This window comes from Neolamprologus brichardi, chromosome 3 (assembly GCF_056152115.1).
Source record: "Neolamprologus brichardi isolate AB-2024 chromosome 3, ASM5615211v1, whole genome shotgun sequence".
In the NCBI taxonomy this organism is placed as follows: Eukaryota; Metazoa; Chordata; class Actinopteri; order Cichliformes; family Cichlidae; genus Neolamprologus; species Neolamprologus brichardi.
Genome location: NC_142106.1, coordinates 31,984,272 through 32,003,368, shown reverse-complemented (window position 1 = coordinate 32,003,368; position 19,097 = coordinate 31,984,272). Strand labels below are relative to the sequence as shown.

Sequence of the window (19,097 nt, the reverse complement as noted above, 5' to 3'; positions counted from 1 at the left end):
ATTTCTTTATATTTGCTGCTCTTGAGCAATAATACTGCAGACTTTCTGAAGGTCTTTCAATGTTTTTAAGTAGCTTTTTCACTCATTTTCAGTCATTTTTTTTTCTTTAACCTGTTAAATCATTCAAGCACAAAAGGACACCTAACTCAAGGGATGAACTAGTGTTGTGCCCATACAGAAAAGATAATTTAGCAAAGACCCAGTTTTAAATGTTTTCTTTAGGCATTTTGCTGATCTTCAAAGAGCTATTAGTGGAAAATTTGGAATATCTCAGCATGGTGTGCAGCGCCTCTAAAGACGTGTCAGGCCTAAAATGCTATCTACTCCAGACGAACAGTATGTGAAAGTTATGTTGTTAAGAAATAGGAAAAATCCAACAAAAACCTGACATAGGAACTTGAGAAATGAATCGGGTTCTTCATGTGACCCATCTACTGTTCAGTGAAGCTTCATCAGAAATGGTCTCCGGGGAAGGGTGGCTGTCAAGAAGCCATTTTTAAGGAAGGGAACTCATAAGAAAAGGCTGATGTATGTCAAATTACACAAGAGCTGAAAATCATTTCATTTTATCCTCCATATTTATGAAAGAAGTCAGAAGTGAGGTACAAAAGTGAGCGTCTACAGACATCACTGTGGACATTAAATAAATCTCTGCAACTTTTTCCTATTTTGATAACAAAATATAAAGAATTAAGTTCAAGACTTTTACACAGTATTTTAATACAGGCCAAGCTTAGTGTCTGGTTGACTGGGTCAGCTTGGATTTGTCCTGAGTCACTCTGAGTTGATTGTATTTTAGTCTGGCTGCTAAAGCATAGAGCTGTTGATAGATGCTGTATCAGCAGCGATGACAGTAGCAGGATATGAGAAACAGGACAGACCTCTGGGGGAAAAAAGAAACAAAACAAAAAACATAAGACAAACAGAAAAATGGTATCTCGTTTTCTTCTTCTGAGCAGATTTCATGAAGTGTGGGGTGGATGTCCTCTGGGGGCCTGTCCTGTTTACACAAAGAGTAAAAAAACAGTTCTGGAGATGAAATTTGAGAACTGTCACAGATTCACAAAGATGTAGATGCCGATGGCATGGACAAACACACGCACAAAGAATATACAACATAGTCAGTTTTGTTTCAACTCACAAGTCTTGCAAACAGCAGGGTTGTTGTTGTGGAGGCAGTCTTGATAGCTCTCTGTGTTACTATAAATAGGACGGATAGTCCGTCTCTTTCCTTTAAGAGGCTGTGCTGCAGGAAGAACGCCTCTGCAGAGACACGCACACACACACGCTGAGGCACTCAAGTTTTTGAGGCTATGGCAGAGTTGTGTGTAAATACATGTGTGTGTCTTTTTGTGAAATGTCTGTGTGTGCTGTCATGTGTGTCCAGACTCTGTTGTGCTGGATGTTGTTTTTATCTGAGCTGTCAAGTTCACCTGTTGAAAGACCAACCAGAAAATCCCTCCTGTCGGTCAGGCTTCATCTTTCAACACATACTCGCATGCTCTTTTGTCTCAAATTGTGTTTGAGAACAGCTCAAGAGGTCGCAGTGAAAAAACTGTGTACACTGTCCACGGTCCTGAAGTTGTAACCATTTAAATTTAAGTGTAATAAAACTTCAATCCAAGGCTGGAGTATTTTCAGGATGCTCTCTTTACAAATTCTGACAGTACCAAGATCCAGTTTTTGCCGTTGCAGCATGTTTGTATGCATGTATGCAGCTATGCATGAACAAATGTCTGCAAACCTCAATGAACTGAAGCAACACTGTAAAGAAGAGTGGGACAATATTCCTCCACGATGATGTGACAAAACTGATGAAGCAATACAGAAATTGATTACTGTAAGTTATTGCTGTTAAAGGTGGTTCTACAAACTACTGAATCGTGGCATTCATTTAGTTTTTCACGGGACTGTGTGAAGGTCAGCAGTTCTTTTGTGCCTTACATTATCCTTTATTTTCAGAAGGGCCTTGTCTGACGGCGCATTCCTCTAGGCCAGGGGTCGGCAACCTGCGGCTCCAGAGCCGCATGCGGCTCTTTAGTCCTTTTAGTGCGGCTCCGCGTGGTTTGGGAAAATAATTATTTTTTTTTAAGTAATTAGCTGAAGTGTATTTTATTTATGTTAGCTCTTTTTTTAACTTGTAGTTCTAAATTGGAAGATTATTGTGATATTGAAATATAAAAATAAAATTATATTCTATTATTTTTTTAATCGTTCAAAATAAGCGTCACACTTGCGGAAGCCGATATACCCGCCGAAACGCCGTGCCTTTATCGAGACTTTCAACCCCAGGTAAGCGAATTATGGATCTTCGGATCCACATTATGTCAGCAGCTGTTTTCCACCGTGAACTATGTTAAAAACAAACACCGCTCACGCCTCACAGATGACAGCTTACAGTCCTGCGTAAAGATGAAAGTGACTTCGTACAGCCCGTACGGCAGAACCGACGTCGGTTCTGCTCAGGTGCGTCCGCCTCCCCTGCAGCGGCGCTGCAGACCACGCCCCGCCACACACATTAATCAGATAAAATACATATTTAGGCTGAATTTTGCAAACATCTATTTTTCATTTTTTAGCAGCATAGTGCTTTTTTTCCAATTATTTTTTTTAAAAGTCAGGTCAAGGCTCCAAAAGCCCAAAGGCGATATAAAGGTGGCGGCTCACAACAGTTTTTGTTTGCTACATAGATCATTTTAGTTCAGCTGGGTGTCTTTCCTTTTGTTATATTTCTTTAAGAGTTCAAAATGTGTTAATAACATAAATAAAATGTAATTTTCTCTGTAGCACTTCATGGATTCAAGCAACACGCCTTAGTTGTTTACACAAAGCATAAAGGTAAAAAAAACAAACAATGTATACAGTGTTATCTTCATTTTAGATGTCAAAAAGTATTTGCGGCTCCCAGTGTTTTCTTTTGCATGGAAATCGCGTCCAAATGGCTCTTTGGGTGTTAAAGGTTGCAGACCCCTGCTCTAGGCAAAGGGACTGATTTGTCTCCAGATTGATATAAAACAAAAGTATGCCATTTCACAGTTAGGTTTAATATCCATTTTCCCAATATTTTCTTTTTAACAATTCCTTTTATGTAAAACAACTATTTTTTTCTTTTTTAACACAATTGTAGCATTTCTTTAAAAAAAAAAAATCTCCCAAAAAACTCAAATCAAAATTAATCTGTGCACTGATTATTGTTCTTCTCCACTCACACACATATTTTTAAAAAGTCCCTTAAGCTTTCTTCCACCTTGATTTAGATGTCATCTATTTCTTCATTTCCATCAAAAAAGTCCACGTCTTGATCCACATGGTGTGAAGTGCAATAAAAATATTGCCCTATAGAGCCCTGTGCCTTCTGTATGTGTGCCGTTCTGTGTCAAACAAAGTACTAAGGGGCTCCCATCCAATATTGATGAGGCAGTCTGGTGCCTGCTCCGGGCAAGAGAAAAGTGCATATTTTGGACTTTAGGTGCACGTCTGACAGCTCACCCCAATTTTCTCCTTTCATTTTCTTTCTGTCCCTTCGTGTTAGTCTCTCGCCACACTGCTGTCCTTGATTTTGTGCCACAGTTGTTCCACTTCCCCCTACGTTTTTGTCAAGTCATGTCTCTGAACTTGCCTTCTTGTTCCAAATGCAATTTTGTGTTAAGGTCCAGCCCAAACATGTTCTCACCAGTTCATGAATAACCAGTGTTACTTCTCACATTTTCCCCCATGTACCCACACCAGTGTTTACTTCCCAGTTCAACTTTCTTTCAACTCTTCCAATTACCCATTTTTTTGTCCCATATTCCCAAATCCGTCACTCTGCTGCTCTTTCAGACTGTTGTCTCTCATTTCATCAACACATTTACCCCGATACACTCCGCCTCATTTCCTCTCGTCTCCGTTTCTCTAACCTCATTCCCTGGTTTGTCTGTCAAGTGCTTTGTTCAGACTTGCAGTGAGCTGTGATGAGGGTGTCGCCCCCTTCATTAAAAAAACAGCTCAAAATCTTCACATTTGGCTTAAATATTGTATAAGAATGAATTTCACGCCTTTATGCCCTCATTTAAGTCTTTCACATTTATTTTTTATCACAATCGCGTTCTTCTTGGGATTCATCCTCTTTGCATCTTCAAGTTATTTAATAGTGCTTCTATCTTTCAGTCCTCTCTTCTGTCTCTCCATTTTTTCTATGCCAAGTCACTTGTTTGCCTCATTTCTGTAGCACGTTTTCTGTTTTTCTCCCTCCTTATTTTTTTGATTTCTTTCTCTTTTATGTGCCATTTGTTTTCCATCATTTCCTCTTTCTATGTTTCTTATGTTACCCTGGCTTTCCTGGGTTTTTTTCTAAAACAGGGGTGGGGAAATCCAGGCCTCAAGGGCCGGTGTACTGCAGGTTTTAGACATCACATGTGTTTCCCATGGGACGGAAAGGTGTAGGAAGAAGGTCACCTAGTAAGATACAGAGTGTAATAAATGACTTCCTGTTTCACATATACAGTCATGTCAAAAAGAAACTAAGTAACCCTCTAAGATTTAGTCATTTGTAAAACCAACTTTAGCAGCAATAACTTGAAGTAACTTAATCACTCATTACAGCACTTTGATTCTTTTCTTTTTCAGCCATTCTGTTGTAGTTTTGCTGCTGTGCTTGAGATCATTCTCCTGTTATCTGTCACACATATGTCCTCACATTTGACTCTAGAATATTTGGTATACAGAGGAGTTCACGGTGAACTCAGTGACTGCCCGGGTCCTGTGGCGGTAAAATAAGCCCAGATCATCACCCCTCCACCACCGTGCTTCACAGTTGGTTTTCACCAAGCGTGGTGTTCAAACATCTCCGCTTTGATTTTGTCCATCCAAAGTATGTTGTTCTAGAGGTCTGTGAACTTTGCTGACCTGATCCGTGCTGCCACGTTCTGCTGTGATTTTGTCTGTCTTTCCAACTCTGTCAGACTAAAATGAAACAACTGGAGCAGGAAGCACACCGAGCAGCTGGACAAATATTTCTGTTGACCAGCAACACTCAGCTACGAACAGTACGTACCTTCATGTGTACATCTGGATACTGTGCGCAATATATGGCTTTTCTGTGTCTGTGTATACCGTGCATATGCAAACGTTTGTATTCTTCTACGCTTTGCGTCTGCTTCATGTTTTGTGGATGTTGTGGATTTACAATGTTTCTAGATTCTGTTTGAGAAGCTGCGTCTTCATGAGCGCTGCGAAAACAAGAAGCTTCCCAAGACCATCGGCAAACAGCAGCAGTCAACATCTGAAGCTGCAGTATGACACACACGTGTATAAACACAGACAGATATTTCAGTTTGACCCTCAGTTCTCTGTTAATCCAAGAAATGTCTTTAGATTAGAGACAAAGATTTAGTTTTTACATGTTTAGATGTTTCCCCTCAAACTTCACCGCACAGCCACTGTTCTTAGTCACATCCCTATCTCTGTACAAATATACATGAGCTGCTGCTTGGACAGATTTTATGTCCACCTTTGTACTAGCAGTCAATCACAGCTGACGTCTTTGGTTCATTTTACTCACATTTTCTGCCTATTTGAGCTTTTGCTATTTTTTTAAATAGTTATATATGTAACAGCCCTCTTATAAAATTCATCTGTTCCCAGCTTTTAGGGCTTTAATATGTGTACCTCCTTCTTGTATGACTTTAGAATTAAAAAAAGAAGGTGATATATACATTATGTCATTAAAAGCTCCTTAGCTATATATAGTAGCCCTAATCTGGCCTCCTGGTACTGTGCTAACTTAATGGTGAAAATGATGTAACCCTCACAGAGAGAAAGTCTAATGGATTGAATGTAGACTGTTAATGAGCAGAAGATTGACATGCACTCAGGTCTGACCAACTTGGTATGTGGCAAAACCACTTAACTCTAGAATTTGTATAGCAAATCATGAAAACAAGAAATTGCGCTCTTAAATCAAAGGACCTAACTCTTTGAATACCCACCAAGAAAACTACTAAAATACAGTGCGTGCCCAAATATATTCATAGCAGTGAATAGAGAAAAACATCTGAAATGACCACCAATAAAGATCAATGTGGACAATTTTATAGTAATTATTAATATTTGGAGATCACAATTATTCATTAATTTTAGTGAAAAAACATTTATATTGCACTTTGATGTAAATATAACACTGCATTCCTGCTATTGTATACATGTTTGCATCAAAATAAAATTGTTCCTTCTTATTCACATACAATCATCTCTTTGAAGAAAAATCTAAATTAAAGCAATGTCATGATTTTACACTTTTCATACCCAGAGAACAGACAGCGGCCACAATTGAAGATGTCTTGTAAAGATTTATTTACAAGTGTGATAAGAGCAGCGATAGACTGTGGAAGAATGGACTACTGATTTAGAGAGTTGCAGCAACTGAAAAGGTTTGAAAAGGCTGAGGCATTACTGGAAAGTGCAGAGAAGCTGAGCTCGGGAGCAGGTTGGAGGCCCGGGGTGAGCAGCTGGGTATCATTGGAGAGTGGGCAGGCAGGCTAGTCACAGATAAGACTGAGAAATCCACTGGCAGTATTTGGGTGTGTGGGTGACAGAAGCTTTGGTCAAGGGAACACTGGCTGACTTTCCAAAAACAGGCAACATGCTTCAGGCAGGGAAACTGGGAGAAAAACAAAGACACAGGGTTAGAGGCAGGAACAGAGAAACAAACACTAGACTGAGTGAGCCAAGATACCACAATTGTGGACATAATGAACTGACACATAACAACAGCCAGACCCTGTCCTTAAAAAACACAGCCACAATAAAGGGATTTACAAGAGGTGTGGAAGCGAGCTCGTGTAGGGCAGCACAGACCAGGTGAAGTCTGCATCTGAAATAACAAAGCACAGAGGAACCTGCCCAAACCCTAACAAAACTTAGCACAAAATAATATGACTACTTATACACTGTGCTGCATTCCTGTTAATTAAAACAGTTTTACAGAAAATTGAGATGTTTGTTCATGTGCATGTCCTAGAAGCAAAATATAAAGACTTTCAATCGATTTTTTTTGTACCTGACACGAAAGGCCCAAAAAATGCAGCTTTTCAGTCTTTGTCTCCTTTCTTTTTGTTGCAGTTGTTGCAGCTTCAGGACCTGCACCCTCTGCCAAAAATAATCCTGGACTACAGGCAGGTCTGGCATGTTCATTATTATTATGAATCATCATTATTATGAAAAATGAATGAATGGGAAATTCATTTCTGGAGCAGGAGCCCCTTAAAGACTGGGCGGTCACTGTTGAGCTCTGTAGAAATCAGTTTCATTTTTGTCAGTCTCAGAGTCAGAAAGGATTATCCAGGTTATGTTCATTGGCCAAAATCACAAATCACAAATCATTGTATAATCATTATACAGTTCCACTACCAGATGAGACAAGTGGGACTTCTCTAACCAATGGGTGTGTTATTTTGACCTTATCTGTCTTTTATACTATGATGTTTTCTTCCCAAGTTATTAAATCTGTTAGTTGTTCTTTTTAAGATGATCATTGTTTAGCTTTACCTTTTGGGGGTTACATAAGGTATAGAGATAAAGTGTTTTATTGTAACAAATAATTGCATTGTTGTTCACAGGTTCACAAAATCAAATCTACTTTTATTGATGGGATTTTGTCGTGCATGATGAGCAAGGTGAGTCAACTCTGTTTATACTAGGGCTGCTCAATTAATCGAATTTTAATCACGATTACGATCTGGGCTTTCAACGATCATTAAAAATGACTGAGCCGATTATTAGCCCCTCCCTCGTGCTTTACTCTCGCGCTGCTCCGTGTGGCAAATCGAGCGCACCTCTGCATTTCGAACACGTGTCACAACAATTAAGAGCAGCGGTCTCCAACCTTTTTTGCGCCACCGACCGGTTTATGCCCGACAATATTTTCATGGACCGGCCTTTAAGGTGTCGCGGATAAATACAACAAAATAAAACTAGTACCGGTACCGAAAAAAAGAAAATTTATTCATAACACACATGAAAAGACCCAGGAAAACCGAGTAAACGATAAAAACGATAACAAAATAACGCTGAAAACCGATAAAAACCCTGAAAACCATACATTTCACACCTGAGCCTCAACTCTCGCGGCCCGGTACCAAACAACTCACGTACCGGTCCGAGGCCCGGGGGTTGGGGACAGCTGATTAAGTGGACCCGAGAGAAGCTCGGAAAGCTAAGCAGAAGTTATTTGGAGAGGAGAGTGACTGTTGTTGGTTGAAAAGAGAGGTAAGAAAAACTTCAGTGGTGTGGAAACATTATGGGTTCGCGGAGTCGGACGTGGATCAAGTAGACACAGTGTGTAAACTTCGCTACAGTGTCGTAGCTGCACCACAGAGCGACACTGCAAAGTTCACTAAACATAGATGTTTACATTTTTCATTTATTTTTTATATTGCAAACATTTGCACTGTTATCAGTATTTGCACACTATTTTATATCATTTTTTGACAATCTTTAAAGTCATTATTCAATACATTGTTATTGTTAAATAAATATCGTCAAATAGTCGAGATCTCAATTTCAGTGAAAATAATCGTGATTATCATTTTTGCCATAATCGAGCAGCCCTAGTTTATACACTATTTTGCTAAAAGTATTCAGTCACATCCAAATCATTGAATTCAGGTGTTCCAATCACGTCCGTGGCCACAGGTGTATACAGTCAAGCACCCAGGCGTGCAGACTGCTTCTACAAACATTTGTGAAACAATGTTTGTTCCTAGGAGCTCAGTGAATTCCTAAGTGATATGATGCCACCTGTGCAACTCCAGGCCTGAAATTTCCTAGCTACTAAATATTCTACAGTCAGCTGTTAGTGGTATTATAACAAAGTGGAAGTCATTGGGAATGACAGCAACTCAGTCACAAAGCATTAGGCCACATAAAATCACAGGGCCGGGGATCAGCCCTGTGCTGAGGCACATTTTGCTCAGACGTGACCAACGTTCTGCAGAGTCAGTCTTACAGACCTCTAAGCTTCATATGGCCTTTAGATTAGCTCAAAAACAGTGCACAGAGAGCTTCATGGAACGGATTTCCATGGCCAAGCAGCTGCATCCAGGCCTTATTTCACCAATCAGCAGAGACTGACCTCACAAATGTCTTCCTGCAAGAACAGTCAAAAATTCCCGTAAGCACTCCTAAACCTTGTGGAAAGCCTTCCCAGAAGAGTTGAAGCTGCTATACCTGCAACGGGCAAAACCTTATGGGTTAGGAATGGGAAGTGACTCAATTTTATATGTGTATGAAGGCAGACGAGCAAATATTTTTGGCAGTACATCCCAAAAAAGTTGCTTGTTTTCAACGGGTGAAAGAGTTTTTATTAGGAGAAGCATTTTATGACTCATCCAAGTTACTTTTTGAAAGTTCCTTACATGGATGATTGAACATGCATCTTTTTGCAATACAGCGTATCTCAAACTTTCTACAAAATGTATAAAAGTTCAAATGTATTCAGTCCACTGGCACTCTTTTTTCTTGATGTGGATTTTTTTAGACTTTTTTTGTGAGACTGAAACAACAAAAACTCGAGAGTGAAACCAAAGGTTTAGAAGTTGCTGCAGGCTAGAAGGACTCCTGCAGCTCCCACAGCTTTTATTTTCATTTGCTCACAGTTTGCTGCTGCGTCAGTGCACTAGAACAGTCATTTATGCTGCTGGACAAACCCGTGTTTTTCCTCTTCACCTTTTAAATTCAGCTGCCGGTGTGAATGTCACCATCTCTCTGAGGCTGTGACAAGATGTGGTTTCACAGCTCCTGAAACAGAGTCATCACAAGTGTGGATGAGCTCTGCTGTGCTGACTTATTAGTGAAATAGTGAAACATGTTGTCTGAGTTGGACTCTCGAAGCTGTTGGTCTGTTTTATTGCCACTGCTGTATTAATTTGGCAGAAGAGAGATGTATCTGTGTGCCTGACTGTCCCTCCACATGGGCCTCTTTCAAGCCTCGTGCATGGGAGCAGCAGCTTGTGTTTGTCAATCTGTGCTTACTCAACCGTGCAAATGAGTCTGCCTGGTGTTCTCCAAAGCTTTTTGGCTTCGGATCATCGTGATTCATTTGGCGGCATTTTGGAAAAAAGCTGGCAACAACAAATGTATACAAATTTCTACTCAGTCATAACTTGAGTATTTGTGGTTTTATAAAATAGATTTCTGTAAAGTGTAAAATGTCACAACTACGTGGACCCTGTGGCTGACACCACAACATCGAATGATGTTTTATTCGCACTTACAATAAAAAAGAAAGATTTAGGAAAACCAGAAAACACCACATCCGAAAAGAAGGCAAGAGTCAGAATGGAGCCACAGATGAAAGAGTCAGATGCCAGAGTTGGATTAGACATAGATATAAGGAGTAAAGATGGTGGGAAAAGAAAGAAATGAGGGAAGTAAAAAAGCCACATGAGGAACTAACCTTGAGAGTGAATGAGAACAAACAATGAGGCACAAGCAGTGGAGATCACTAAAAGTGAATGGGGAAAACTAAGAATACTACAGAAGCCATACAGACAACAACCATGAAATAGTAGCAAAGGTCTGCTGCGTGGGACCTTAGCTACCATATGCTGTAATTATCTTGTCGTCTAATTTATTAGGTTAATAGGTCTGACAGTGTGCAGATGTTTGGGTTACATAACTAAACTGCAGTCTTGAGCACTATAGTGTTGTTTTTGTTGGTGCTGTTGATGTTTTGTCCTGCTTATTGCAGCAACATCACTGGCACCCTACTCTGCAAGCAGCTTGTTCAGATTGGGCATGGCACTGTTGAAGGCGTGTGGGTCCAAACACGGGATCAGAGTAATCAGGGCAATCAAGACCGCAGCTGTTGTTTTCAGGCTGTTTTTGGCTATATGGAAACATTAGTGCTAACATAGCTGACTGAGATGTTAATGTGATAATGTGTTGAATTTACAGGTTCTCCCTGTTTTTAATTCATATTTGACTCCCTTTGTCTCTTCATGTCAGAACTACATTTCCTCTACGTGGCACCAGACCAGTGTTGTGACTGGGAGGATCTCTGCGAAACACCCAGTAAGTCAAACTTGCCTTGCATTCCTACCCATCTCTCCCAGCCTTCATTGCACTGGCATTATTTGATACATCTTGAACTGTTAAAACACTGCAACAGGATTAAGCATCCTTAGAGGAGCTATCCATGGTTCTGAATTGGGAAAGAAAGAGAACTGTTTCTTTCTAAGAGTTCAAGGCACGTGCATAGAATACCTAAAAGACCACATCAATATGCATTAATATATATATGCTGGATTATATCTATGAGAAATTAAAATTAGGCATTTTAATGACTTACAGCGCAAAATATTTGTACATTTTTATGGAGTGAGGAAAGCCTTTTTCAGAGCTTTTTGCTTAAAGTATTTAAACAAAAATAATATTTGAAAAGATTTGTACACACACACAAATCTTCTGCTCGTGGATTTCTAAGATCCTAACAATCTTCTCCTTTTTGTGTCCTTTATAACTAAGCTTTCATTGGCTATTTCTTTCTGGCTTTCTCCCTTGTCAGAGAAACTCCTTGACTGCATAGTAATTACATGCTCAGTCGTGAATGCTGAGTTCTCATAGAAACAGATGTTTTGGGATTGTTGTGTAACAGCAAGCTGGAGGTTTCTATGAGCTGCGTTTTTTACGAGGTGTAGCTGAGAGACAGCAGCTCAATGTTTAAAACATGAGTGTGAATAAAGGGGCGGGTGTTGGACGCCTGGCTGATAGAGAGCGCGTTGAGTTAGAATGGCTTTACAGAGTCAGAGAAATAGTCCTGCTGAAATATTCATACATCCTTGAGCACACACACGGGCAAAGAGCAGGTGAGGCACAAAGAGGAAGACTTCATTCTAAGAAGACATTCGTTTTTTTGACAGAGTTGATAATTATCATTTTCTTACTGTTATCCTCTATGGTATGAAAATTAGTTAGAAGCTATATATACCTCCCCTTTTTATTAGGCAGTCGTTGGCTTCAGTTGTCTTTGCAATATAATATTCTTGGTAGAGATATTAGAAATGTGGTCTGTGTAACTAGTAAATCAAATATGAGGCCTAGGGGCCAGAACCAATGCTTGAAATGGGCAAATGCTGTCTACTGAATGACTTTGCAAAGTGTGAAAATTGCAGTGAATTCATTAATTATTCAGATTTTTCATAAAATGAACTGGCATTCATTCTGTGGTGATGTCAGAGCTAATGAAAGTTAAAAGTGCTGGATCTGGATTTGTTGTTTGAATCATAAAAATGTTAAATACTTTATGCCGAGTGTGTGAAGTGTAATGACAGTAGAGTCAATCAAGTAGAAAACAGATATAAATTGTTGATTTTCAGAATGTAAGCAATAACATCTCAATAAAGCAACTGGTGTTGTTGATGTTTTTAAACTGACTTAAATTATTATGCAGTGGTTTTCCTGGCCTAATTCACTTGTCTCATCTGACTACAGAGCATTTTTGCCCAGCCTCTTTCTTATTGTTGAATCATGAACTCTGACCTTAACTGAGACATGTGAAGCCTCTGGTTTTTTAATGTTGTTCTGGGTTCTTTTGTGACCTCCCGGATGAGTCATCGATGTGCTCTTAGAGTTATTTCTGGAGGCCGGACACCCCTGGGAAACTTCACCACTGTTCCAAGTTTTCTCCATGTGTGTTCACTGGAGTCTCAAAGCCTTTGAAATGGCTTTGTAACCCTTTTCATACTGATACATGTCAGTGACTTTGTTTCTCAAGTGTTTCTCTAGATCATGGTGTGATGTGTTGCTTTTTGAGATCTTTTAGCCTGCTTCACTTTGTTAGACAGCTTCTCTTTGAGTGATTTCTTGATTCAGCAGGTCTGCCAGTATTCAGGCCTGAGTGTGTTTAGTGAAAGTGAACCCATGTTTCCAAAAGAAATGTGGTTAATCACAGTTAATTCACGATATAACAAGAGGCACAAATTAGTTTTTCACACAGTACCAGGTGGGTTTGGATAACTTTTCTCTCTTAATCAATGCAATCATCATTTAAAAACAGCATTTTTTCAAGTTGTCTTTGTGTAATATTAACATTTTTTGATTATCTAAAACATCAGGAATTCAGGAAGAGAGCAAACACCTTTTCACACCAGTGTTTTGTTCAGTTTCAAAGCCTGTGGTAACGTCTGTAAAAAAAACCTAAAGCCTAGTGTTTTAGGCAATCATCCAATTACAATGTAATTGGTACAAAAGTAAAGGGATACCCATTCCTTTTGTAAGATTGCACACAGATGGTGCTGAGGTCATAGATTAATGAAGAAAAAACTCAGAAAATTGTAGTTGTCGCCCAGTACTCTTTGATACAGTTTTTTTATTGAATTGATTCTTTATATTTTTCAGTACAGGTACATTAAGGTGGCATTTTGAAATAACACACACACTATCAGTATTAACAGTGTTAAGCAACCCATCCATTACTTTGAAGGTAAACACCCTCTGTTTAATAGTTTGAGCCAAATGCACTCAGTGCTTTTTCTGTAATTGTAAAGCTTTATTTCTGTAAGCCTGAGAAGTTGGGCTGGGCCATATCATACCGTTCACGGTAATACCGGTATAATGTTGGGCAACGATAAGAAAATGAAATATCGCGATAGAATATGGGTAAAACGCGCATGCGCAGTGCCTTTGTTTTCATACGCACGTGGCGGAAAAAGCATGGTGGCGACGAAGAATGAGAAGGGCGAACGAGGATCGTTGAATGAAACGGAAGAACCAGAACTGGTTTAGCTTTCGTCCGTCAGATACACAACAAAGCACTATTTTTGGTAGCGCATGCTAGCAGGCCGTCGTTATTACCGTGTTTTTTGGAAAATACGGCACACTTAAAATCAATCCTTTGATTTTTCTGAAAATCGACAGTGCGCCTTATAATCCTGTGTGCCTTATGTATGAATTCTGGTTGTGTTTACTGACCTCGAAACTATTTTATGTCATACACGGCGCTCGAAAATCTGTCAAATGTTTCAGTACGACTTTGCTAAGCTACAAACCCGCACCACTTGATGGATTGTCGGAGCATTACGGCTATCGTAGGCAGGAGCCTCTTGGAGTGACACGTACTGTGCTTCAACATAATATTACCGTATTGTGTGTGTATAACCTCTTTTTAAGTTTTGTGGATATTATACATGGTTATGCTGAGGATATGTCGGCCAATTTCCACTGGAAATGCCTTTTGGTTAAACTGTCAGCAAGGAATTTGCACTGTTATGCAGATGCAGATAAAAAACAGCTGCTTGTTTAAGTGAAAATACATTGATGGGTTTTTTTTGCACTAATAAAGTTGTGGAGTTGTAAAGCATTTTGTCTAGTGTCAATTATATCATCAGTTATATCATCAGTTATATCATCAGTTATATCATCAGTTATATCATCAGTTATATCGTTATCGCAAATTTTCAAATGTATATCGTGATAAATATTTTTGGTCATATCGCCCTGCTCTACTGAGAAACTGTGCTGATGGCTTTCTTTGATTAATTTAGCAGCATTTCTATGTACTGTTGAAAAGCATTTGAAAAATCACGTCAGTTTTTTTTCAGTGGTTCATTAAATGTGAATGTTTATTCAGAATGTATTTATTTTATAAAAGCCAATTTGAAGGTTGTTTTTTTTTTGTAAAGTCCTGGCTGCACATGATCAAATTGTGGGAACGAAAATAAACTTGACACTATGACATGTCCGGACACAATGAAATAATAAATATAAATAAAAATACCTGTAATAAATAATAATATAAAACAGACAACTGCAAAAAAAGTACTTCGACCTCTGTCTCGGTAAGGGGAGGTCGATAGCTCATTTCAACAATACTCAGCTGTCAGGCTCCGCTGGTTCTCCTCCTGTTAGATCCTCTCCAAGCCTCAAAGACACTGAACTTTTCTAATCTCACCGAGCAATTTGTGAGCGATGTGAGCTACACATTGAATTGATTGTGCTGCTACTAAATGATATATGTGACTGTGGGCGGCTGCAGTTTATCACGCTCTGTTCCTGCTCAGACTCAGATGTGGGATTTGGTTGAGCATCCTATTAAGCGTGTGAATGCTTGTGGTTTGTGCTGTGCGCCAGTGTGGTCTTTAGTGATTTTATTGTACTGTGATAGTAATTTGTTCCCAATGCAAACAATAAATAATACAAGGCAATATGAATGTGCCTATGTTATGTGGAAGTTTAATGACCAAGTGATTAAAGTACATACCATGTATATTTACTTCTGTTTTCCTATTTCTATTGCTATAGAAATAGAGGTCATAGTGGCCTTTGCTTCATGTTGTCCTAGTGTTTTTTTGCCATGTTTGCTTCCAAACTCTTATTGTCACAGCCACTACATGCTAAAAATGCCCAAGGAATTGTTATGCCTTGCTTTTCCCTCAGAATACTAGAAAGTTATATCTGAAGTGTGAAATGTTTTAATGTTTATTAATGTTACAAAAACGATAGTGTGCTCACCTTTTTTTTTTCTATAACCATCATCCTAAATCCAACACTGTGGCTCTACAAGCCTGACAGACACTAGCGATACTCATCTAACAGCCATGGACGGTGGACGGTGGGCACCTCCTCCTAGAGTGCAAAATTATCCACAACATCATAAAATAATTCACTTTGACCACTAAAGGGTGTAAAAGATGGATACAGCCAACATGGAAGTGCTGGTATTCCTCTTTGATCAGTACCAGGGGGCAATACCTGTGGTTACAAACAAATGTTCTCTCTTGTAGAAGAGTATGAGAACATGGCCCTCCGCCCCGACCTCTGTAAACGCTTTTGTGATGACTTCATGGGTCATTCTAAATGTCAGAAATTTCACAGTTTTATAGTTTTGATATACCAGTGGCACTTTTTTTAAAGCTAAAACACAGTTTCCACTGGAGCACACATTAGTAAAGCTGTTCCTAAGCTACAATGATAAAAAAAGACTCGGCTCAAGGCTTCAGAAACTCAGGGTGAAGTCACAATGGCTACCGCCATCTTTTATACTGTTTATGGTTTGACCCAATCACAGAAGCTTATAGCAAGATATACACCAATCTTTGAGTATTACAATAACAGTGCAGTTCAAATAGGAAATATCAGTATATTATGGTGATTTTGCACATATTTTTTTGGCGGCTCCCTTTAGGTGTCGTCACAGCATATCATCTGCCTCCATCTTACTCCATCCCTAGCATCCCCCTCTACATGTCCTCCTACATCCATGAATCCACTTTGTGGTTTTCTTGTTGTCTGGAAGCTCCATCTTCAACATCCTTTGCCCAATATATCAACTATCCCTCCTCTGCACATGTCCAAACCATCTCCGCCTTGCTTCTCTTTGTCTCCAAACTGTTCAGCCTGAGCCGTCCCTCTTGCTTTGGATGGTAGACCCCAGGTATTTAAGCTCATCCATCTTCAGTACCTTTACTCCTTGCTTCTTCACCTTTCCAACCGTCTCCTTCTCATTCATACATGTATTCTGTCTCGCTTTTTGCTGATTTCCTCTTCTCTCCAGAGCATACCTCCACCTGCTCCCAGTGCCCGTGTACACGTCACACTGATGGTTGAGATCAACTATCTTATACTAGTTCCTCTAGCAATGCAGATCTAAATAGTCTGGGTAACCCTATTTGATGTTACACATAGAAATAGGTGCAGATATGAGTTAATATAAAATATCTTTTTCATCTTTCTTAAAATGTCAGGTAGTCTGTAGCAGAGCATGGTGATAAATTGTGCTGCTAGGTTTGAAATAAGAATCTTTCTCCATCAGAGAGCAAGAAGGAAGAAACTTCAACCCTCCAGAGTCAAACTTATTCTGGCATAATTTAAGTCAGCTCATTATTATTCTCATCATACTGGAGAGCAGAATGTGCTGGGTGTTAATTGAAGACTCGCTCAGTGATCATTAACACGTCACATCCCACTGCTTTTAGTGGAAAAAGGTTCAGCTTGTAGTTGGTGTTTAAGGTAGAAAAAGAAGTTGCTCTGCCACTCTCCGCTCTGCACACACATACATATTCAAATGAGGAGCGTTGCAGAGGGGGTTTCGCTTTCATCTGTTGTGGGTTCAATCACAGTGAAAGCTGTCTGCAGTAACAAAGGGGCGCCTGAATGAAAGCAGGACAGCTATGAAACTGGTGCTGAGTTTAAAGCGCAGCGAGAAGTGAGTCTTGCTGGAGAGACAAGTTGGCTCGTCTGTTTTTATCTGCTGAAAGCAAAAATATGTTTGAGCCTCAGTGCTTCTCCCGTGTCTGTGCCATGTCTTTCCTTCTCTCATTTGTTATGACTCTCCTGGTCCTCTTATTCCTGCTCCCTTGTTGTTTAAGTATGTTTTCTTTGTCATTTATAGTCTCCAAGTGGCTCTTCTATCCACATCTTTCTCTTTCTTGTTCTCGCTTTGCTTCTGTCTAAGGCTCTTTCCCGCATGTACTCGTCCCCTTAGATTAATCATTTTTAACATGGTGAAACCAAAGAAGACAAATCCCACCCCCTCCATCCCCTTCCTTACCCTTGGTCTTGCTGGTTTCAGCTCTAAGAGAGGAAACCATAGTTCTGATTGAATCTACTCTGCACTGTATCAGCTGCCTTTTTGTGTCCCCTCTTCTTTTTCAAAGACTTTTATGAGTTTTTAAAATTTATACACTCGTGGCACCCACAAATGCATCAAACATGCTCACTTACTCATGCAGATCCAGGGCAAAAGAAAGATGTAAACACTCTGTTCTGCTTCCATTTTTCTTTTTTTTTTTTGTTTTTTTTCCCCTGTTGTTTGCTCAGAGACTTCAAAGTAATGGTTTCTTAAATTTCAAAGTAAACATTACTTTTTTTCGCCCCCTAACAGATTGTGCACATTTACCTCCTCACATCATAACCTAATCAATCCAGTGTCTCGGGTACAATTATATGATGCAATCTATCTCAGTCGAAATTGATGATTCATTAGAAAAGTGCTGCATTATTGATGTTGTGTATTTGGTGTTAAGACTGTGCAGCCGTGTCTGTTCCCATAGTGCCAACTAAGTTTCCTTCAGGGCTTGTCAAGCAGTTTAACCTTTGTTTAAGACCGCTCTGCATTCAGTCGTTAAGTGTTTTGCACAGGCAGCTCTCTCAAGGCTGAACCAGCACTTCACTGAAGTGTGCATGATGTTCTTTGCTGACACCAGAGTGGTTGAAAACACAAAGCCAAACATGCAGGGATACGTTTTTTTGCATATACTACTACACACCTCTATTATTTTATTTAACTTGAAATTATAGCAGGCTGTATTGCAACCCATCCTCTTCTTTGTCTTTGTCTCTGTCTGTGCATTTAGTTAACCAACAAAAAGAGGTACCAGCAAATCATCACACTTTGACTCATAAAAGACTGATGGTGCATTTCCGTCACCGCACCGGGCAGGCAGACGGTATAAAGCAATAACTGGAACAACGTGATGTAGGATTATGATAGTGTATCTACCAACAATCTTGGACGAGTTTGAGTCTCAGTGACCTCGATCTCGGAGGTCAAGTTTTTTTAAAATCTTGTGAATGTGATAACTGAAGGAAGTCACCTAAAATGTTCTAATCGATATCATACGTACGTGTGTATGTGCTCAAATTTTATGGAGCTTGTCAATCATCATGGGAACTGCCAACAGTGTTCTCATCTCAGGCTGTCAGATACTGCCATTCTGTCTGATGCCACTGATGCCTTCACACAACGACCAGAGGCTGGATAAATCAGCAGTCTGTCAGCCTGGGGACTGCTTTCACTTTCTGTTTAGGAGCGCTGCATTTTGAACTTTTTTTTAGCTCATTTATTTTTATCTTGGTTTGGTTTGGTTCAGATAAAAGTTGTGAACTAGGTGAAAATACGCCAGTGTTTTCTGTTGTAGACTTGATTCTGGTTTATTTAATATTCTGAGGTGAAGGTCCTAGTTTAATTGTTACAGTTTTGATCTATGTTTGTATTCCCAGGTCTCAGTTTGTTATCTAGCCTTAGGCTTCCTGTCCTCATTCCCGCTCCTCCTGTGTCTAGCATCCTGCAGTAGTAGCTCTCTTTGAAGTCGGTCTTGTCTCCATGTTAATTTGTCTGT

General features: G+C 39.6%; 1 protein-coding gene across 2 annotated transcripts in view; it reads left to right on the top strand.

The window, feature by feature from the left end:
• The window catches only part of poln (polymerase (DNA directed) nu), an 81,486-nt gene that overhangs the window by 18,507 nt on the left and 43,882 nt on the right, over nucleotides 1-19,097 (top strand). For both annotated transcript variants that reach the window (XM_087836724.1, XM_087836721.1), the window contains 5 exons: nucleotides 4,944-5,027; nucleotides 5,179-5,274; nucleotides 7,102-7,158; nucleotides 7,599-7,655; nucleotides 10,987-11,052. In XM_087836724.1, coding sequence (XP_087692850.1) covers nucleotides 4,944-5,027; nucleotides 5,179-5,274; nucleotides 7,102-7,158; nucleotides 7,599-7,655; nucleotides 10,987-11,052 — 360 coding nt within the window. The remainder of the gene's footprint in view (nucleotides 1-4,943; nucleotides 5,028-5,178; nucleotides 5,275-7,101; nucleotides 7,159-7,598; nucleotides 7,656-10,986; nucleotides 11,053-19,097) is intronic.